This window comes from Sebastes fasciatus, chromosome 22, assembly GCF_043250625.1.
Source record: "Sebastes fasciatus isolate fSebFas1 chromosome 22, fSebFas1.pri, whole genome shotgun sequence".
Lineage (NCBI taxonomy): Eukaryota > Metazoa > Chordata > Actinopteri > Perciformes > Sebastidae > Sebastes > Sebastes fasciatus.
In genome coordinates, this window is record NC_133816.1 from 20,562,660 (window position 1) to 20,584,190 (window position 21,531).

The following is a 21,531-nucleotide window of genomic DNA, read 5'->3' on the forward strand; positions in this document are numbered from 1 at the left end:
ATATATATATATATATATATATATATTTATATTTATATATATATATATATTTATATTTATATATATATATTTATATTTATATATATATTTATATATATATATATATTTGAAAGAATGAAAATACTGAGCTTTATCTATCATGGTCTTACAGACATTTTATTTATTTATTTGCACGCATTTCATTCCATAAATAAATTTACACACACACACAGAGAGAGATTTCCAGTCTTCTGTTAATTAAACGAACACGTCTGACTCAAATGACATCTTCAAAAGCATAAGTTAAGAAAGCAAAACAATATCTATAATATTCACAACTCTCACAAGACTTCCTTCATTTGAGTTTTATTCTTCTCTGGATGCTGAACGAGCTTCAGAACAGATTGATCATGTTGACTCAGGCAGAAGGTGTGTTGCGTTCAGGTTACACAGTTTGTCATCACAGAGCCGACACTTTGTCGGTTTTTTGTTCGTTGTCCATGTTTGTATATGGAACACCTAAAAGAGAACAAAAGGGATCGATATTAGAGCTGCGCTAATAATCATCATTGATTAAATACTACTCACTGTAAAGATGAGACTCTTGTGGATCCAATGAGCCCAACTGTATTCATGTGTGATGATGTTAGTCCCCATAGGAGACATTTCATTGTAGTGAGACCATTTTTTTAAACTTGACCTCACTGTATAAAATGACCTGTGATGACCTCTAGGATAATCACAGCCTCATGAAACTTTACAGCCACAAACTACAGACCTAGAGCATTCAGAAGATGGATGGCTTTCCTAGTTAGATTGACAATAAGGGGGTTTCTGAGCAGTTTACACAACAGAAGTGCTCGCCATCCAATCGCCGAAAAACGCAATTCTTGCAGAAATCTCCAAATGTTAAAAGTTTTTGAATCCAAATCACAGCATGGCTTTTTCTTTGGTGTTCCTCAAGGTCTTGGTGTCTTAATGTGGTATTTTGGAGGGATTATTGAGCAGTTTATATACTGTGATATGATTCACATTTAGCTATTTTTAAATGTAGTCCTGAGACCAAAGATCTGTGTGAGTCCTATTTCGTAATCTTATTTCCTCCATGAACAATACTGACCGTTCTTAGTTGTTGGTTTCATGACAAGCTTTTTCTCGTTGCACTTGTATTTTCTGCGGACAGAAAGGAGAAAGAAAAGTGAGACACTTCAAAATGAACGTTAATTAATGAATGAATAAGACATCTCTGCCTGCAGGTCAGAGTACAGAGGGTGTTTTTAGATAGTGAAGGTGGAGTGAAGGCCCTCGTTCCCAGTGCTGATACAGTTATAATGCTCCCAGAAATTCACCCCAAAAAAGGAGATGACACTGTAATGTTCTCTCACCCACTGTGAGACGACTGCGGCCTCTGAATTACATAAACTTGTGACCTGCAAGGAAAATGAAGCTTTTTATCTGGGCTTTGAAAGGAGTGACGGACGGCAGCGGCAGCGTCCTCAGGCTGGGAGACGTTAGTCATTCTGCCAGCGTCGGTCAGCAGTCATGAAGACACACTCATCCATGCACATCCTTCTAATGCTTTCATATTTGCACAATCAGTTGAGACTCACTTGTCTTTTTGTTTGCAAACGCACACGATGGCGGTCACGATGATGACGACGGCGACTGCGACCAGGGACGCTATCAGGATAATCCACTTGGTTTCTGTAACAAACAACAATTCAATTAAATCTTTGACTCTTAAAGCTGCAAAAAAACACCTTTCAATATATTGTTATTTAAGTGTTCTGAGTGAAAACTAGACTTCTACTCCTCCTCATGGCTCTGTTTTCAGGCTTTAGAAAAAATCTAGCTCGTGACGGGAGACTTTGACCAATCACAGGTCATTTCAGAGACAGAGAGAGAGAGAGAGCGTTCCTATTGGCTGAGCTCCGGCTGGTGGGCGGTGCTTGGTATTTCCTCAACTTGATCTTCGGTTCACAGACTTTCTCATATTACAGCTAAACAGTACTAAACAGTAAATTGCATCAGTAACAGCCGTACCCAGTCCTCCGCTTTGTGTGATCTCCACCTCGCAGTTGGCGCCCTCGAAGCCGTTCGCACACCGACAGGAGTACGAGGTGTTGCTGGCCTCGTCACATGTCCCTCCGTTCAGACACGGGTAACTGAGGCAGGGACTCGCTGCAAAACACAACACATTACTGATGAGAAAACTGCGTCTTGATACACTTGCAATCTAGACGGAGGGGGGGTTCAACAATTATGGTTTGTATTCAGTCAATCAAACATTATAGCAGTGGTCGTTGCAGACACACCTGGGAAAGAGAGATCTGCACTGAGTGCACTTTTCTAGTCTTTTTTTTCTAGTTTTCTAGAATTGAGCACAAACACACACCTCTGTAGCAGTCCCGTTTGAAGTCGTAGATGGTGCAGACGTGACCACTCTGGCAGGTCTTTGGTTGGCACACGGCGCCGGTGATGGAGCATTCGCAAGCCTCAGAGCAGTCCTCCGTCACAAACTTCTCCTTCAGCTGCAGGACGGAGGGAGAGCGGTGAGACGGAGAACTTCACAATGACATCATATCACACAGTGACATATACTGCTGTATCTCCGTAAGGCCTCTTACTGTGTAGTATCTGTTGAGGAAGGTGCAGCCGCACTGTGTGTACGGCACACAGATCCCCTCGCTCATGACGAAGCCCGCGGCACACTGGCAGCCCTCCATGCAGGAGGTGGTGTCGCACTCGGAGGGCGCTGCCAGGTCGGCGCAGGAAGCGGGGCAAGGTGACATGCAGGGGGAGTAGGTGCTGTTGGCATCACAGGTCATGACTGGGAGAGAGACGGAGAGAGAGAGAGGTCACGACCTTGTCTCGTATGGATAATGGCTGATTACTTTCACTTTTAACAAGCTACATGTAGTTTTCTGTATATTTTTACAGCAGTACAGGCTGCTGTAACAGTAGCCTGTACTGTTCCAGCGCTTTGCATTGTGGGATACAGTAGGCGAGGTAGACTGGTCCGATGCATACTGGAGATTTGACTCTTGTTTGCATACTACATGCTACATTTTGGCCAAATCAGTACGTACTACTAGTGTAATATGAGGTTTCGTATACAGCCTTTGTGTGAGTTCAGCGTCGTCTTACCACAGTTCAGCTGCTGCCGCCAGGATCCCAGCTTGACTCCGGCCTCCTGACAGGCTGCAGCGTACGCATCATAACTGGCACAACGCAGCGCTGCACTGCCTTCCTCAGCACACAGGTCAAACACACAGTCACTGAGGGACAAACAGACATACTGAGCATGAGCAAAGGCAGCCAAACAACATGTCATATTTAGATTTGGAAGAAGGCTGTGAAGTGTATCATGTGTTGTGCACAAGTTGCTTCACACAAACACACACACACACACACACACACACACTCCCAGACTACTCACTCCTGGTAGGTTTTAGGTGGCAGGGTCGCGTGGCAGGCAGCAAACGGCCCCTTGGAGTCCGACAGCGCTCCACACTGAGCCACGCCGTTGTAGTCACTGAGCTGAGACTGAGAGCAGTCCGATGTCTCAAATCCTGAATCTGGATCAGTCTCCACCTCTCGTCTGGACGGCAGACGGCAGAAAGGATGGAAGGACAGAGGAAATAGAAAATATTAAAATTGCTGCGTGTCTTAAGGATTCTCAATAACTGCGTCGTAATGTGCTCGGTAGTGAGCGGTCCTACCTGTGGGCGTGGACGGTGTGAGGAAGGTTGAAGATCTTCAGTCCGTCCGCCAGTCGGTCGCTGACCCTCCAGCTTTCTCCGAATGCGTTCAGGTTCCTGACCACTGTTCCGTCCGGCTTCATGTACTCATTTCTGGTGATGCCGTCGTAGTTTCCACACAGCCCTCTGACGGAGTTCTTGTAGGTGCTGGGCAGTATGATCTCTGAAACACAGAGACGGAGGAGGGGAATGAATGGATGGATTGGAACAAGCCAAAGCCAGTCAGTCAGTGAGGGCGGGGGTTTCTTCTTCTCTTACCTCCACGCATTCTGCCATCGAAGCGCACAGTGAGTCCAAAGTCGGTGGTGAGCTGGACCTGCCTGGAGTTCATCGTGATGGTCAAACCGTCCACTGGACTGAGAGGAGGTGCAACACGCTCCCCGTTCAGCTATAGAGGGGATAAAAATATGATTTCAATACCTACTTTTTTTACTACAAATGCTTTAATCGGACAAAGACAAACTACTGACCAGGACGACGTTCTTCTGCAGGAAGCGGACATTGACGCCGTAAACGTCGATGTACATCTGATCCAGGAAGGACACCCTCCTGTTCCCCCCACGTCTGATGTTCCTCCCCCTCACCACCAGGGGCGACAGGGAGTTCTGCAGGTTGTGGCCCTGAGTCAGGACGTAGGTGTAGGGACCCTGGAAGTGGTGGGTGAACCCATCAAATGTTCGGAAGTGAGGATCCCCAGAGATGCTGCACTTGTCGAACTCTAGAAGATTATATAAATTAAACGGGCAAAATGGGTTACGACTTAAATAATACTTCCGTCATTTAACGTTTAAAGTCTCTAAACTGTACGGCGTGTTGTAATATTACAGATGAAGCCGATCAGAGTGGTGGACTCACTGGTGGGTTTGCAGTAGAGGTCTCCTAATTTGTCCAGGGCGCACACTGAGTTGGAATTACAGCTGTGGCTCTTACACGTGATTTTGCCGCCGAGGTTACAGGAACATAAGTCGGTACATTTATCCGTCAGCCACGAGTCTCCCACCTACACACATAAACACACACACAACAGACTTGTTTACATTTATAAACACAAAGACAATGCACCTTTAATGCTTATAACCTGCACATGTTTCTGTTTATGGACTCTGCTTCACTCACGTCATGGTACTCTCCGTCTGTGCCCAGACAGCCACATTTGTCCAGCGGGACACACTTGTTGTCACTGAGGACGTGGCCGGCGTCACACTGGCAGCCCTCCACGCAGGTGGTCGGAGGGAGGTGGCAGAACATGGGGAAGAGGTCGGAGCAGGTGGGGGGGCACGGGGCGGTGCAGTCTGAGTAGTGGCTGTTGGGAGTGCAGGGCACGGCTGCAGGGAGAGATCACAGTCAAGTATTAAGAGAGTAAAGCTAGAATGTTAGCTGTTAATCAGTGTAAGTGGGACTTACGACAGAAGGTGTTGTTCCTCCAGCTGATGGTGACTCCGGCGCTCTGACAGGCCTGAGCGTACGCCTCCACGTTGTCACAGAGCGTCGCCTGCATGCCGTTGTACTCGCACATGTCGTAGACGCAGTTACCCAGGAAGGCGTCGGCGGACACCAGAGGGTGGCAGGGCTTGAAGCGGTCGGAGAGGATGACCTCGGCACACTGAGCCTCGAACAGCTTCTCCTCTTCTGCCGTGCAGTTGGGGTGGATGTCTGGACGGGTGTCTGGCTGACAGCTGGAGGAGGGGGTATTTAAAAAAGTATTTAAACAACAGTCAGAATTTATTATAACATATCACAGCAGACCGATGTGTGATGGCTGTAACCCCACTGACCCGGGATCACTGTCTCCATCTGATTTCCAGCTGTTGCCCAGTTCGATCACATCCTTGGCTGGTTTCTTGTTGGGCATCAGGTCGTCATCAGAGGAGTTGTGGTTGTAGTTCCCACACATGCCGCACAGCTGGAGAGGAGGGAGAGGGTTATTATTAGGGGTGTAACGATTCATCTACTACATCGATGTATTGATTTATATTCCTACGATCCAACCACATCGATAGGTACTCAGCATGTCGTCCTTCACGGGGGACGTTTATCGATGTAAAATCAACTTGCAAGGTAAATAATCTGTTGTATTGATACTAAGAATTCGTATCTCGATATCTTATCGTATCGTATTGCTCTAGATGAGCCAAATATCGTCCTTGAATCGTATCGGAACCATGGAAAGTGATACGTATCGTATCGCTGTAAAAGTGTACAATGAGATACTGTATGTCTTTATACCTTGTTGTAGTATTCTCCAGGAACAGTGATCTCCAGGTGATGGACTCCGTCAAACTTCACCTGCAGACCAAAGTTTGTGTCCAGCAGACTGAAGGATCCGCTGGTTATCACCTTGGCTCCGGCCGCGTCGATGGAAACTGGGGTTCGCACCCGCCGTCCGTTCAGCTAAGAGAAGACAGAGAGATCACAGACATCAGTCAGCCGCTGATCATTTCACAATGCCCTATCCCATTACTGTTCGCTACGGAAGCCCCGAGAGACCTATTAAAAAAAAGTTCCTTACCAGAACTCTGCGGCTCTTCTGCAGTTCAACCACAGTGTCATGAGGCAGGTAGACTTTGACAGAGCGAACATAAGAGGCCTCTGGTTGACCACGCTCCTCGTTTTTAGCCACGATCTTGAAGGATGTTACCTTGGTTGCGTTACACACCTAGAGGATTGAAAAAGAAATCATTTTAAAAAACATGCTTTCATGTTTCCTATAGTTTAAGAATGATTCAAAGACACACACAAAATAGCTACAAAGAGACTCCAAACAACTACAAAGAGACTCCAAACAACTACAAAGACACATAAAATGACTACAAAGAGACAACACGGCTACAAAGAGACACAAAAATACTACAAAGTGACATAAAATGACTCCAAAAAGATGCAAAACGACGACAAACAGAATCAAAATTACCACAAAGAGACTCAAAATAACTACAAAGACACGCAAATTGACCACAAAGAGACTCAAAACAGCAGCAGCACAAACATCCCAGATGTGTATCAAGTTGAAAAAGACACGTACCTCCACCAGAGTGTAAGTGCAGGTGCCCATGTATGTGTGCATCACACCATCAAAGGTGTAGTAGTGAGGATCTCCAGCCACGTGACACACTCCTTTACCTGCGAAGGGAAACGAGGCTCGGTGAAATATGAACATATTTGACGATTGGCTGAAAGAGAAATGATGAGCAGTGCAGTGACTCTTTGGTTGTTAAGTTTACCTGTCGAGTGGCAGTCCAGTACTCCCTCTACTACCTTACACTCCTGTGCAGGGCTGCACTGCCACGGCTCACAGGTGATGTTGTGGTTGCCGTTACACTTGCAGCGCTCTGAGCAGTCCGTCTCTGTGAACCAACTGTCTCCAACCTACACACACAAATAGTGCACATAAATAAGTTCAATGCAACATATTCATCTAGCAAAAAACCTCCACCTGAGCACACTCACCGGTCTGTAGTGTCCGTCTCCATCAGTACATCCGCACTCGGTGAGCGGGACACATTTGTCTCCGCTGAGGACGAGGCCGGGGTTACAGATGCATCCCTCCACACAGGGGTGGTTGCAGGAGCCGACGGAGCCCACGGGGTTCTGGCAGCTGGGCTGGGAGCAGGCAGGGCCGCACGGGTCGTAACTACTGCCTGGGGGGCACTTCAGAGCTGGAGGGACGAGGACAGAGGGATGTTTGGAGGACGTTTGGAGTTTTTTTCTTCAAATGCAAAGCTGCAATTTATAGTTTTCTCATACTGGCAACTCTACTGTAAATGCTGGCAAGGATGTCAGTACTGATAAATCCTGTGTCTGTGTGTCCAAATACTGAATACTAAGCAGCTATATAACCATACAGTATATGTAGTGCAAGTCAAATCTTGCTGTTGAAATTCACTGAACTGAATCACAATCTGAACTGTGTCTGTTGCCTGAGCAAGAACTGGTGGAGGATGTGTATCTCGTGTTTCCCAATCTAAAGGAGATGAAGTTTATATTCTTGAAGAAGCCTTTTGTTGAAAAGCGCCCACTACGACGCTGATTAGGGCCGTTGTAGGTAAAATAAATAATAATTACAAAGCTGGGGGAGAGGGCGTAATATTCCGAGAAATAATTAAGAATTTTCCGAAATTCAAGTCGTAAATTTACGAGATAAAAACGTTAATATAATTTTCGAGAAAGAGTCTTAATATTCTCTGAGATTATAAAATCACAAATTTACAAGACAAAAACTCACAAATTTGAGAAAAAAACTTGAATATTCTCTGAGATTAAAAAGCCATAAATTTGCGAGAAAAAACTAAGAAATTTACAAAAAAAATTTAAATTCTCTGAAATTATAAAATCATAAATTTACGAGAAAAATTTAGATTCAAATAAATTTACGAAAAAATTGAAAAAGAAATTCTGAGATTAAAGTCACAAATTTACCAGAAAGAAACTTGAATATTCTCTGAGATTATAAAATCATAAATTTGCGAGAAAAAACAAACTCATAAATTTACGAAAAAATTTAAAATTCTCTGAAATGATAAAATCATAAATGGTCCTTACGACAGAAGGTGTTGTTTCTCCATGCGATGGGGACTCCTGCAGCAGCACACATGTCAGCGTAGCTCTCTACGGCCTGGCACAGAGCCACGGTCTGACCTCCGGTGGCACACATGTCGTAGAAGCAGTTTTCAAAGTACGGCTCCGGGGGCACGACGGCGTGGCAGGACTTAAAGATACCTAAAGTCAACATCGGAGACACAGAGATGTAGTGGAGGCGCCAGACAGTTTACTCAATGGTAATCGGGCGACTGTGTGTGTGTGTCGTACCATTAGGATCCGTGATCATGCCGCAGCTGGTGGGCTTCGCGGCCTCCTCCTCCACCTTCTCATCACAGTCTTCCTGTCCACCTCCGTTGGTGCAGCTGGAGGAGAGAGGTTTATTAGATTTGTTAGTAAAGTGTTGATTTAGTTGTGTAATAATGGCTCATGTATTTATGTATTCTGTGATGTGACTCACTCAGGCCGCGGGTCAGGAACCAGCCAGCTGTCTCCCAGCTCATTGGTGTTAGCAGCTGGTGTCTTGTCTGGTTTCAAGTTGTCATCTTTGGAGTTTCCGTTGAAATTTCCTGCCGGGGGAAACAAACATTAAAGGGGAACACCACCAAAATAAAAAATTGGAAATGTTGTTTCCATGGCCTAGTAAAGGTCAATCAATATCTGTGACCTACTCGGTCTAAAAGCCAGAAACCAGAGAAGATCTGTCAGTAGATTTGGCTGTTGTCAGGCTAATAAATTGGCGTAATCAGTCGCTATAAGCCCCATAAATGTCGGTCAATAGGGGTCTACTACACCCACTAGTAGGTTTTATCATCTATTCACATGGTAGATCATCAAAAGAAGGTATAAAATAACACGACAGCAGCTCTTTGTGTTCGTAGTGACTTAAAGCCAAAACACAAAGTTTTTCATAAATAAATGTCATTAAATATAGCATAAATAATAATTAAAATAAATGTAGCTATTAATTAATGATAAAATATGACATATATTGATATTTCTGTTTTTATTTGCTTCTTTATTTATTTATCTTTGTATTAATTCCCTTATTTACTCTTCTGTTTCATTTTCCCTTTTATTTATTTTTTTTTATACAATTTTTAAGTTTATTCATTTTCACATTTATTTTGTATTCTTTGTTTATTTTTGCATTTATTTTTTATTTGAAAATGGGCATAGTTCTCCTTTAAGACTCAACATGTTAATAAAGACATTAAGGGTTGCCTTTAAGACAGCATTTTGGTTTGGTAGTCTGGTAGTTTGGCGTTGGACAACTACTGTAGACTGAAGCTAATACAGTGGAAGTCATGAAAGAATAGACAAAGCTTTGATTGGTATCAGTTCTTCTTAAAATAGGCTCCCAATTTTCAAAGAGAGAGTTTAAGTAGGATGTTTAAGAGCCTGAAATGGAAAACAACCGGTTCTTACCACACATGCCACAGAGCAGGCCGTTGTAGGAGGTCGGCACGGTGACGTCAGCGTGGTGGTTGCCATCGAAACGCACCCTCAGGCCGAAGGACGTCTCCAGGACGACAAACTTGCCGCTCAAGTAGATCTTAACTCCACTGATGGAGGTGACAGGTGGGACGACCGCCGTCCCGTTGACCTGAAGAACACAGACACGTTTATTCTGAATCATATGGGGTCGTGTTTACCGTGTTCATGAGATGAGTCCATATGAACGCCGAGTTGTGACGTGTTTGTCGACGTTGTCAGAAATGGCTCATCCGCTAACATGGAGGGGGCGGGGTTTATGACCTGTACTTCAGCCAGCCACCAGGGGGCGATACAGATGTTTTGGCTTCACTTTTGGGGAGCTGTCCAGAAGGGGAAATTATTGCTAAAACTATGACTAAACTATCGAGCAGAGCTTAAAGCTTTAACGTACCTGGACCGTGCGTCCCTTGCCGAAGATGACGGTCACGCCGTTCACGTTGATCATCACAGCCCTGACGTAGGAGATCTTCTTATTACTTCCTCGGTGCTCGTTCTGGGTGTCCACGGTGAAGTAGGGCATGTCGGAGGAGGCGTTGCAGGGTTTGGACAGGGTGTAGGAGCAGGCTCCCATGTAATGGTGGCTGTGTTTGTCGAAGGTGGTGTAGTGGGGATCACCAGATACTGAGCAGATACCGCTTCCTGAACGAGAGAGGGGAGAGTTTAACTCGACGTACGAGTGCTTGGAATTTGTTGTGAATCACATTAAACAGACACTTGTATGGAGCTATAAGGAATTCCCAGTTGCATTATTTAATTCAAAGATATTGTACGTGTGATTGTGTTTAACGTACCCAGAGGACGACACTCGTACTCTCCGTCTTGTAGCTGGCAGCTCTCGGTGGTTGGTTTACAGCTGGTGTTGTGACACTGGATCAAACCTCCACTGTGACACACACACTTCTGCTCACAACCCTCCAAGTACCAGTCATCACCCGCCTGACGTTAAACACACACATACAAAATATTGTTGAGTATGTGCTTGAAACATTGTCTGTTCATGCTTTCAAGATAAATACCAGGAACATATCAATACTGATGCCTCCGTTAAGGTCTATAGTGCGTCTCAGAGGGTGAACTATGAGTGGCAGCAGGACATGAACGCTTTGACTAAAAGACAAGTGACTTTCGTGACGTTGTTCCCACTTACAGGGTGGTAGGATCCACCGGTGTCCACGCAGCCGCAGTCTTTCAGCGACACACACTTGTCGTTGCTGAGGATGAAGCCCGGGTTACACTCGCAACCCTCCACGCACACGTCCTCGCAGCCGGTTGGTCCGACCACACCGAGACACGTCTCCGGACACGGGCTGGTGCACAGAGAGTAGGAGCTGTTGGGAGGACAGGCCAGGGCTGCATGGAGGAGCACAGGGATGAGGGTAGGATGGTAGGAGGGTAGGATGAATGAGTTAAGGAGGGGTAGTAGGATGAACCAAAGGAGGGTTGGATAGAGACAGGGATAGATAAAAGGAGGGGCAGTAGGATGAAAAGATGAATGTTAGGTTTCATACAGCCACATCTCTAAAGTCACAAAAACATTTTTCAGTTACAGCAACAAAACAGTGGACTGATCTCCCTCCAGATATTAGAGTCATGTTAAAAAGGGTCATCCAGGTATTAATGGCATACTGGAGATTTTGCTTTTGTTCGCATGCGACATGCTACATTTTGGCCAAATCAGTACGTACTACTAGTATAGTTTGAGGTTTCGTGATCCTCGTTAAAATACCGAAGACTTACGACAGAAGCTCGGAGTCCTCCACTGGTGGACTTTGGCTCCGGCGCTCTGGCAGGCGTCGGTGTAGGCCTGCAGTTGGTCACACAGTACGTGCTGCTGGCCGTTGAACTGACACATGTCGTACACGCAGCTCTGGAAGAACGGAGTGGGATCCACCACACCGATACACTCCCTGGAACATAGAAAACACTCAGATACTCCGACAGAGCTCAACTAATGACATGCTGCTGATTTCCCTTGTACCATCCTCTTAATCGTTCCTTGAAAAAAATACTAATATAAAAATGTATATAAGAAATACATGAAACCACATCCTAAACCAGCGGTTCCCAACCTATTTTCCTTGAAGCCTCTCCTACTTGTATCTAAGACAATCGATTAAAATAGTTAATCGTGATTAATCGCTAATTTTTTATCTGTTCAAAATGCACGTTAAAGGAAGTTTATCAAGTATTTAATCCTCTTATCAACATGGGAGTGGGCAAATATTCTGCTTTATGCAAATGTATGTATATATTTATGATTGGAAATCAATTAACAACACAAAAAAATGACATATTGATCCAGAAACCCTCACAGGTACTGCATTTAGCATAAAACAATATGCTCAAATCATAACATGGCAAACTGCAGCCCAACAGGCAACAACAGCTGTCAGTGTGTCAGTGTGCTGACTTGACTATGACTTGCCCCCAAACTGCATGTGATTATCATAAAGTGGGCATGTCTGTAAAGGGGAGACTCGTGGGTACCCATAGAACCCATTTACATTCACATATCTGGACGTCAGAGGTCAAGGGACCCCTTTGAAGATGGCCATGGCAGTTTTTCCGCGTCAAAATGTAGTGCAAGTTTGGAGCGTTATTTAACCTCCTTTCCGACAAGCTAGTATGACATGGTTGGTACCGATGGATTCTTTAGGTTTTATAGTTTCATATGATACCAGTATCTTCACTCTTGCTTTAAAACTGAGCCTGCTACAACCTAAAAGTTGCGTTAATGCGTTTAATAAGTTAGTGGCGTTAAAGCTTTGCGTTAACGCGTTATTATCGCGTTAACTTTAACAGCCCTACTTTTTTATATTAAATCAACTTTCTTTAATGAACATAACTCGGCGGTTTCGTCAACATAAAGTGATGACGTCTTGACAGATTCGCCAAGCATCTTTATTTGTAACGAAACCTTTTGAAAATGTTGTTTTTGAAAGGCTAAACGCCAACAAATATGGATCGAAGTAGAATATTTCATTAGATAAAAACATGTCGTGAATTTTGGAAATGATTACATCTATCTATTTTCAATAAATGTTGACTTTTGAACTTCACGACGCTCTGGAGTTATTGGAAAACGTTTGGACCACACAAGTCTGAAACAATCCTACGCAGCCACCACTAGAATATAATGATAGTATAATATTAGTGGAGCTTGATCTTTATCTGCAACTGTGCAGAAATACCGTCTTTAAACAGAATGAGGTCTAATAAGTAGCAAATAAATATACATTTTTAAATAGTTTTATATACAGACAATTGCATAAATTATCCAATAAGTGTGTTATTATGAATTTAGTTACTCAAGTATTTCTCCCTCTACCACACATTCCCTGCCATGGAAAGAAAAAAACAGATTTATAGTTTTGCATTAAGGGGAAACAGTGGTTTCAATCAACTCGCCATGAACGAACGAACATGTATGTATAACAATAAAACATGTAAATGTGTATGTGTGTGTGCTTTAATATGGTTCAGAGTCCAATGCTGTTCATGTGATCTTCCAAGAACGAGCTATAACTGTAATCTGAAATAGATAAATGAGATAGACAATCTTTGTAAAGATACCACAATCTGTCTCTCCTCCAGTAACCGCTGGTAACCCCTTTCAAAATAAAAAACACCCACCGTCTGTGCGGCAAAATTGAACCAATAAACCGTCATTTGAAAAAACACTTTCTACAGTCACACCCTCACACTAGCCTTTGTCCACAGTGCGTTATCTGATAGACCCCCATCCCGCCAGATAAATAAGTGCTGACACTGCTCAGAACAGGGAGGTCTCATATTGATTTAAGGTGAACAGCTGCAGGTTAATACAGTAAAACATTAAGGCTAGTTCAGGAGTCAACAACCTTTACTATCTAAAGAGACATTTTATGCAAAAGAAATAAATAAAACATTTGAGCATTGTGATGAAGGTAACACAGTTTATAGTCTAAGTATATAGTATATAAGTCTAATGCAGTGAGGGCCAAAGAGCAAATGTACTACGGAGTATTAGGGTCACATTGAGGGAAAAAACATTTGAGATTTACAGAATAAAGTCAGAAGTTAACAAGAAAAGAAAGTCGTAATATTACGAGAATAAAGTCATAACTTTATGAGAGAAAAAAAAGGAAAATAATACGTAAAATTACTTCTTTATAATATTATGACTTTATTCTCGTAATATTATTACTTTATTATTGTAATATTATGACTTTATACTCGAAATCTCAGATTTTTTTTTTTTTCCTCAATGTGGCCCTAATACTCCGTAGTACCGTCGTACCATAGACCTACAACAATGATGAATAAAAATGAAAATGTAAACAAAAAAGCGATTTATTGCGATCTTTGTTAACTTTTTTAACACTAGATCATGGGAAAAAGTTGAATTATACACTTCTAGGGACTTTTACTTTGGAAAACATCTAAATTAATCCAGTAAAATGTTTGATTTTCCGTCATGTATGTAGTCAGAGATGTCCTGAAGTCAAATATATCAGTCAAATAAAAGAATAAAGACATTTACCGTAAGTAAATAGTGAATAACTAGTAAGAAAGTAAAGCTGCTTTCTCACCTGAAGGGTCCGGCAGGGTCTTTGATTTTGCCGCATTTGTCTGGTTTCACCACCTCAGCTTCCAGTTTGGGGTCACAGTCGGGGTCGGGCTTGGTGCCGGGGTTACACCTGATCAATACGAACACAACAACGGGGTCACGTTACAGGTCATTTTTTAATTTTCTCAAATTGAATTATTCTTTGAATAATATTAATAATTTCTCCACACTGTATAACATAAGGTAACACTTTGTTAGGAGGAGAGAGAAATAAACAAAAAAATAAATAAATAAATACATACATTTAAAAAAAATATATAAAATAAATGAAAAATAAATGCTAAAATATATAAAAAAGATAAATGCTAAAATATATAAATAATAATAAAAAAAAATGCAAAAAATATTTTTCCATACATTGCATAACTCATATAATTTGTTTGTTTTACTATTAGTAACTGAATGCATGTAGAGATTCTGGAGCCTCGTCACATGCAGTTCAGTCACATGTTCGTTCTACATGTGATTTTCTAAGGAAGTTTGAAGGAAATCCGTAAATTCTCAGATTCCAGCTGCTAAAACGAATGCGTGTGAACTCACGAGTCATCCTCGTCCTCTTCTGTCTGCCAGCTGTTCGCGAAGTCGTTGACGTTTCCCACCAGAACGCCATTTGGTTTGGTGAAGTCGTTGGCTGGGTTCCCATCGTAGTCACCACAGAGACCACACATCTGGTCGTAGTAGGAGCTGAGGGGGGGGACAAGGACAAAGAGAGGACGGGATTAAGAGATGAGGACGGACGTCTTAAGAAGACTTAAAAGGTTAAATAGTGCTTGGCCCTTATAAACAAATAAACAGAATACATAAATCTCTTCATCTGATACTATCAGTCATCATCAATGGAAGATATAGAGGCAAGGTATTAAGACTGAAGATTTATTAGAAATAGGACATCTGTATGACCTCTGAACTACAGATTGATCTGATTTCCCCTGAAATATACCTCCACCGAGATTAAACTATGACCTTCCAGAGCATCTTATACTATTTACAGCCCATATCAATCTGTTTTTCAGGGTGTGTTTCAACTGCTTCATTTCCAGTCTAAATACATTTAGTGTTCATCATTTTAAATGTTTTCTGTTGACCGTCACTTCACGTTACGTACTTTAGTTATTCCAGTTAGCCTATGTTATTGTTTGTAATTCCTTTCGTTTTAATAAACAGTAGATGCCAAAAATATTCTGCCTACTGAAGATTTAATTATCAATGAAACGATGGAAAACGATGGAAACATTTACCTGCTGAATTTTATGTGTATGTGAATAAAAAAAAAGAAAAATTCCACATGGAGATGCAAGCAAACAAGGAGAGAGAAATAAATATAAATAAATACATACATTTAAAATAAATATAAAATAGATGCAAAAATATATAAATGATTAAAAAATAAATGCAAAAATAAACAAATAAAATTAAAAATGAATAAATAAAAAAGAACAGAGAAAAGAGTAAATAAATAAGGGAATTGATACAAAGATAAATTTGAAAAAGAAGCAAATTAAAACAAAAATATCAATTTATCTCACATTTTATCAATGTGAATAAAAATGCAAGATAAATTAATAAATAAATACATTTAAAAATAAATATAAAATAAATAAAGAATAAATGCTAAATATATAAATGATTAAAAAATAAATGCAAAAATAAATAAAGAATAAATGTTAAATATATAAATAATTAAAAAATAAATAAATAAAATTTATAAAATATTTAAAGTAAATACTGTATATAAATAAAAGGGAAAAATAAGCAGATTAAAAGAGTAAATAAATAAGGGAATTAATACAAAGATAAATAAAAAAAGAAGCCAATTAAAACAGAAATATCAATTTATCTCACATTTTATTAATTAATTAGTGGCTACATTTATTTTTAGCCTGAAAACAGAGCCATGAGGAGGTGCAGAAGTCTAGTTTTCACATTACAATATGCTGAAAGGTTATTATGGCTTTTTTTGACCAATGATGCCAAATATATTCTGCCTACTGAAGCTTTAATTATTGATGAAAAGATGGAAAACGATGGAAACATTTACCTGCTGAACTTTATGTGTGCATATTGTTTTATCTGAGTGAACCTCCATACCAACCTGGGGACTGAGATCTGGGCGTAATGGTTTCCATCCCAGCGAACCCGAAGGCCGAAGGGCGTCTGCAGGGTGACGTACTGACCAGCGAGGCTGAGGGAGATGAGAGGAGAGGGGGAGTGAGGGAGGGCCACTCGCCGTCCGTTCACCTGTCGGAGAAAAAGACAACATAAAGATAAACAGAAGCTAAACTTAATATTTTGGAAATATTTACAGTTTCCTGTCAGCTTTTCAAATTTGACACGTGAATAAAAACCCCAGCTGTGATTTAGAAACCTGTTTGATCTGTGGACGGATAAGTACAGGAGACGAGGAGGAGGAAGAGTTGTGGGATTATGGCATTAAAAAGAGATAAAAGTCAAGGATAAGATGAAATAAAAAAAGGCGAAAGCTGTAATTTCACTAAACCACGGGCTTAAGATATAGAGAGAGTGATGCAGCTGCTGTGTGTGCAGCACATGTATATACACATGTGGTGTCCAGTCATCCTCTTGTGATACTGACAGCTTGTAAAAGTATATTTATAGACACATTGTGTGCTAGTTTAAATGTTCATACTGACCAGCGTCCTCCTCGTCTTCATCAGGGTCACAGTGATTCCATTCACGGTGACGTAGAGCTTCCTCAGGTAGGACAGACCTGGCGCTCCTCTCTCCTCATTCTTCCCCTCCACTGAGAACCAAGGACCTGCACAGGGAGCAAACAAACACGTCATTGTCTACTAAGTTTCATTAACAGCATGAAAATGTGAATTTATAACATGCAAAACGTCCAAAAACCACAAATGGAAATGTTGCTTTCTACTGTACAACAATGAACTGTGCAATAAGTCGGATTAATGCCCACTATATTGATTTATCATGTAGTTGTAGTGCCACCTCCTGGTGCAAGGACATCAGATTTTACAGGATAACTTGAAGTAGATGTGCCATTTAAATGTGGTTGTGCATTTAGGAGTTTTTGGCAGGTTGCAACAATTATAGACATTAAACTAAATGTTCCTACCTGTGCTGTTCTTGCAGGTTCTGGCCAGTGTGTAGGTGCATGTTCCCATGAAGCTGTAGAACTTCTTGTCAAACGTGTTGTAGTGAGGATCTCCAGACACCACACAGTCCTGAGAGGCTGAGAGAGAGAGAGAGAGTATAGTTGAATAGTTTGAATATGCCATACGATCTCCAAGGTAAAGGTAAACATTGCAACCTCAATATGTCGATATAGCAAACTAACGCTAACGTTAGCTGAAATATCACCCTGACCCTATGATGATACACTCATTTGCATATTGAGGCAGAAATGCATAAAGAACTGTAAAAAGAAGGTATAGAGAGAAAAATAACTTGGGGGTGAAATGCAAAGGGAAAATCATGCAGAAATAAATAAATAAATACATTAAAAATATACAAATAATTAAAAAATAAATACAAAAATAAACAAATAAAATTAATAAAATAAATACATAAATAAAAGGGGAAAATAAATGAGGTAAAAAGTAAATAAATAAGGGAATTAATGCAAAGATAAATTAAAAAAGGAGCAAATTAAAACAGAAATATCAATTCATGTCACATTTTATCGATTAATTAATGGCTACATTTATTTATAATATTATTTTGTTACATTTAATGATATATTTATTTATTTATTGAGTCAATTATTTATTCATTCATTTATTTTTTTATTTTGACAGGTTCCATCCTCCATAGTTGTCAAGCAGAGTATGCCTATGCAAAGAGGTTTTACTGTTATTGAAAGCGGAACCACAGGGTTGTCCTCAATTCTGTCCAAATTCAAAGCTACATGAGTATGTTCCAGCTTTATGTCATTTATATGCTGCTACAAGGCTAGTACAGTATACTTCATACCCAGTTTGGTTATTTTGGTAGTGTTAGTAGTGGTAGTAGTGTGGTGGGTGTAAACTTACTGGTGGGATAGCAGCCCAGCTCTCCGTCCTGGTGTTTGCACTCGTGCAGTGGAGGGCAATCAGAGGCGGCACAGGTAACGAAGGGAGCATCGCACCTACACTTCAGCTTACAGTCCTCCACATAAAACTCGTCTCCAGGCTGATACACAGACACACACATTTGAACTGTGTTAGCAGGAGGAAGCTCAAATCAAAAGTCACCTCACAAATGTCCTCACCATTCCCACCATACATCACTGTACCTCATAATACTGGCCGTTGGTGTGCGAGCAGCCACATGTATTCTTCTTGACGCACTTGCCGGCACTCAGGACGTAGCCGGGATCACACACGCAGCTCTCGGAGCAGGGCCCACCGCAGGAGGGAGGTTTCCCGGAGCAGGTCTCCTGACAGGGGTCTGCACAGGGCTCATAGTGGCTGTTGGGGGTGCAACTCAGAGCTGGAGGGGAGGATAGGAAGGTAGAAGGAAGTCAGTGATAGTGGTGGACGTATGGAGGCATATGCTGAGACCAGGGCTTGTATTTATGAAGTGTTTTATACAGATTTGAACAGCGTTTTGTAGAGTTGGCCCTCTGCGGTCCAGCCAAAAACCTTACCGACCCATGGGAAGCGGCTCCCTAGTTGCCTCCATCGTACCCTCCCTACATCCCTCCATCTATCATTTCTCCATCCATTCTTTCACCCAAAACACTCACGGCAGAAGGTTTCGTTCCTCCATGGTCCGATGTTTACCCCGCGGTCCTGGCATTCATTGACGTAGGCTTCTATGGCTTCACACAGGATGGGCTTGGCTCCGTCCAGCTCACACAGGTCGAAGACGCAGTCCCTGAAGTAATTCTGAAGACACACACATCAGAAATTGTAATTTCTGTCTTCTTAACTTCTTATTTTTAATGACATTGTAGTGCTTGTATTTCAAGTGACTTACATTAGGGTTGACTTTGGGGTGGCACACAGCGAAGGGACCGTTTTTGTCCAGCAGGATGCCGCAATATCCAGAGCTCTCATACAGTTCCTGCTCTCCATCGCACTCAGGGATGGTGGTGTTGGGTTTCTTATTACACCTGTCAACACAGATAGTCAGTTAGAGAGTTGGTTATTTAGTTTTTGTCCCTTGTCATTATAATGAAGGGGTGATTGGTCTGTACCTAACGTATAAAACCAGTCAGATAATGTATGTGATTGTGGTTTATAGAAATATTAATGCATGCTACTCACTCTGGATCCGTGTTCCAGCTGTGTCCAAATTCATTGGCATTGTTGGTCAACAGTCCATCTGGTTTACGGAAGTCGTCTTTAGCAGATCCGTCGTAATCTCCACACAGTCCACACAGCTTGTTCTCATAGCTGCAGATTACAAGAAAATCGGCATGTTAGTGATTTGTGGAAGCGAGAGAGCAACATTTCAGTTAGAGCTAGTGATCTGTCTGTTCAGTCCTCACTCACTCTTTGATCACTTTGATGTCCATGAAGTGGTTTCCATCATAACGAACAGTCACACCAAAGTTCATGGACACAGTGTAGTGCTTTCCTGACTTGAACACGGAGACACCTGGGGCCGGACTCACCGGCAGGTTTACATTGGTCCCGTTCACCTGTGTGGGGAAAGCAGGCGGAAATAACATAATGGGTGATTACTGAGGAAGTAGAAACAGTTAGTTATTAAAAACCTATATCCAGGGTTACACCCTGCTGTTTAAAAAGAACCCCGTTAGTTCCTTCTCTCATTTCTTACCTGCACAGTGCCACCTTTGAGGATGGAGATCTTCACCGTGTGTACATATACATGTACGGCCTTCAGATAGGAGATGGTGGGCCTGTTAAAGCGATTTTCATTGTCGGCGTGGACCTCAAAGTGTGGCAGAGTTGTTTCATTGCAGGGTTTAGACATCAAGTAGCTGCAGTTGCCCATGAAGTTGTACTTGCGTTTGTCAAAGGTGGTGTAGTGGGGATCACCAGAAGCTATGCATGTGGATGTACCTACAAGGTAAAAGGAACTGTATGTTAGCAGATGGTTCGACAATGCAGTGTTTGAACCAGATAATTTCGAAGCTACTAGTACCAGTTCCTGTACCAATTCCTTGACAATTTACCAGACATTATTACCTTTAGGATAGCAGCCTGCAACACCGCTAACCTCGCGACACTCTTCAGTGGCGTCACAGGAGTTATCAACACACTCCAAAGTGTAGTTCCCCGCACAGCGACACAGCTTTGAGCAGCCATCTCCATATATAATCTCGCCAGGCTAAAACAAAGGATTGAACAAAGGATTAATATTGGCATAAAGTACCGTGTGTCACTATAACAACATCGTACAACCTTCTAGTCTTTTACTGTCTTACCATTATATATTTTTACTAAACAGCAATGTATGCATATGGGTATATTAACTAGGACATCTGACCTCATAATAGTTATTCTGTTCATCCAGACAGCCACATTTCTCCAGTGGCACACAGCGCCGTCCCTTGAAGACGAACCCTGGTTTGCAGAAGCAGCCACTGATACAGGAGCCAGAACAGTTGGTGGAGGGTTCCATACAGGTGGGGATACAAGCTGGACCACATTCAATATACTCTGCATCGGGAGGACATGGTTCTGTACAGCAGAAAGAACAGAAATTGGTTGATTAAAAAAGGGGGGAATAAATGTAAGAAAGAAAGAAAGAAGTGAATAATTGAATGAAGTATTGATAAGGACATGTCATACTTGGTGGCTTGGCTGTTGTTGGTCCAGGAGTTGTTGGTTTGAGTGTAGTTGGTCCAGGAGTTGATGGCTTTGGTGTAGTTGGTCCAGGAGTTGATGGCTTTGGTGTAGTTGGTCCAGGAGTTGATGGTTTAGGTGTAGTTGGTCCAGGAGTTGATGGCTTTGGTGTAGATGGTCCAGGAGTTGATGGTTTGGGTGTAGTTGGTCCAGGAGTTGATGGCTTGGCTGTAGTTGGTCCAGGAGTTGATGGCTTTGGTGTAGTTGGTCCAGGAGTTGATGGTTTGGGTGTAGTTGGTCCAGGAGTTGATGGCTTTGGTGTAGTTGGTCCAGGAGTTGATGGCTTTGGTGTTGTAACTGGAGTTGCAAAAATAAATTAATAAAATAAAAAAATTATAAAAATCAATACATAAATAAAAGGGAAAAATAAACA

At 41.9% G+C, this 21,531-nt stretch overlaps 1 protein-coding gene across 1 annotated transcript in view; it reads right to left on the minus strand.

Annotated features, from left to right (window-relative positions):
• Positions 1–341: 341 nt before the first annotated feature.
• Positions 342–21,531, minus strand: part of zanl (zonadhesin, like) — a 30,394-nt gene continuing 9,204 nt past the window's right edge. The window contains exons 20-63 of the mRNA XM_074624540.1: positions 21,105–21,455; positions 20,800–20,993; positions 20,499–20,640; positions 20,128–20,372; positions 19,839–19,987; positions 19,611–19,739; positions 19,321–19,456; positions 19,088–19,229; positions 18,635–18,831; positions 18,393–18,531; positions 17,477–17,593; positions 17,034–17,158; positions 16,475–16,620; positions 14,923–15,066; positions 14,345–14,452; positions 11,511–11,680; positions 10,921–11,123; positions 10,565–10,709; positions 10,165–10,412; positions 9,705–9,882; positions 8,737–8,845; positions 8,547–8,641; positions 8,280–8,456; positions 7,188–7,396; positions 6,962–7,106; positions 6,763–6,860; positions 6,250–6,396; positions 5,967–6,131; positions 5,516–5,643; positions 5,145–5,416; positions 4,857–5,065; positions 4,596–4,740; positions 4,211–4,458; positions 3,999–4,128; positions 3,702–3,903; positions 3,419–3,580; positions 3,127–3,257; positions 2,607–2,809; positions 2,375–2,510; positions 2,023–2,160; positions 1,590–1,683; positions 1,365–1,409; positions 1,100–1,152; positions 342–498 (exon numbers count right to left, since the gene is read on the minus strand). Of these exons, the coding sequence (XP_074480641.1) occupies positions 440–498; positions 1,100–1,152; positions 1,365–1,409; positions 1,590–1,683; positions 2,023–2,160; positions 2,375–2,510; positions 2,607–2,809; positions 3,127–3,257; positions 3,419–3,580; positions 3,702–3,903; positions 3,999–4,128; positions 4,211–4,458; positions 4,596–4,740; positions 4,857–5,065; positions 5,145–5,416; positions 5,516–5,643; positions 5,967–6,131; positions 6,250–6,396; positions 6,763–6,860; positions 6,962–7,106; positions 7,188–7,396; positions 8,280–8,456; positions 8,547–8,641; positions 8,737–8,845; positions 9,705–9,882; positions 10,165–10,412; positions 10,565–10,709; positions 10,921–11,123; positions 11,511–11,680; positions 14,345–14,452; positions 14,923–15,066; positions 16,475–16,620; positions 17,034–17,158; positions 17,477–17,593; positions 18,393–18,531; positions 18,635–18,831; positions 19,088–19,229; positions 19,321–19,456; positions 19,611–19,739; positions 19,839–19,987; positions 20,128–20,372; positions 20,499–20,640; positions 20,800–20,993; positions 21,105–21,455 (6,908 nt within the window). The 3' untranslated portion in view covers positions 342–439. The remainder of the gene's footprint in view (positions 499–1,099; positions 1,153–1,364; positions 1,410–1,589; positions 1,684–2,022; positions 2,161–2,374; positions 2,511–2,606; positions 2,810–3,126; positions 3,258–3,418; positions 3,581–3,701; positions 3,904–3,998; positions 4,129–4,210; positions 4,459–4,595; positions 4,741–4,856; positions 5,066–5,144; positions 5,417–5,515; positions 5,644–5,966; positions 6,132–6,249; positions 6,397–6,762; positions 6,861–6,961; positions 7,107–7,187; positions 7,397–8,279; positions 8,457–8,546; positions 8,642–8,736; positions 8,846–9,704; positions 9,883–10,164; positions 10,413–10,564; positions 10,710–10,920; positions 11,124–11,510; positions 11,681–14,344; positions 14,453–14,922; positions 15,067–16,474; positions 16,621–17,033; positions 17,159–17,476; positions 17,594–18,392; positions 18,532–18,634; positions 18,832–19,087; positions 19,230–19,320; positions 19,457–19,610; positions 19,740–19,838; positions 19,988–20,127; positions 20,373–20,498; positions 20,641–20,799; positions 20,994–21,104; positions 21,456–21,531) is intronic.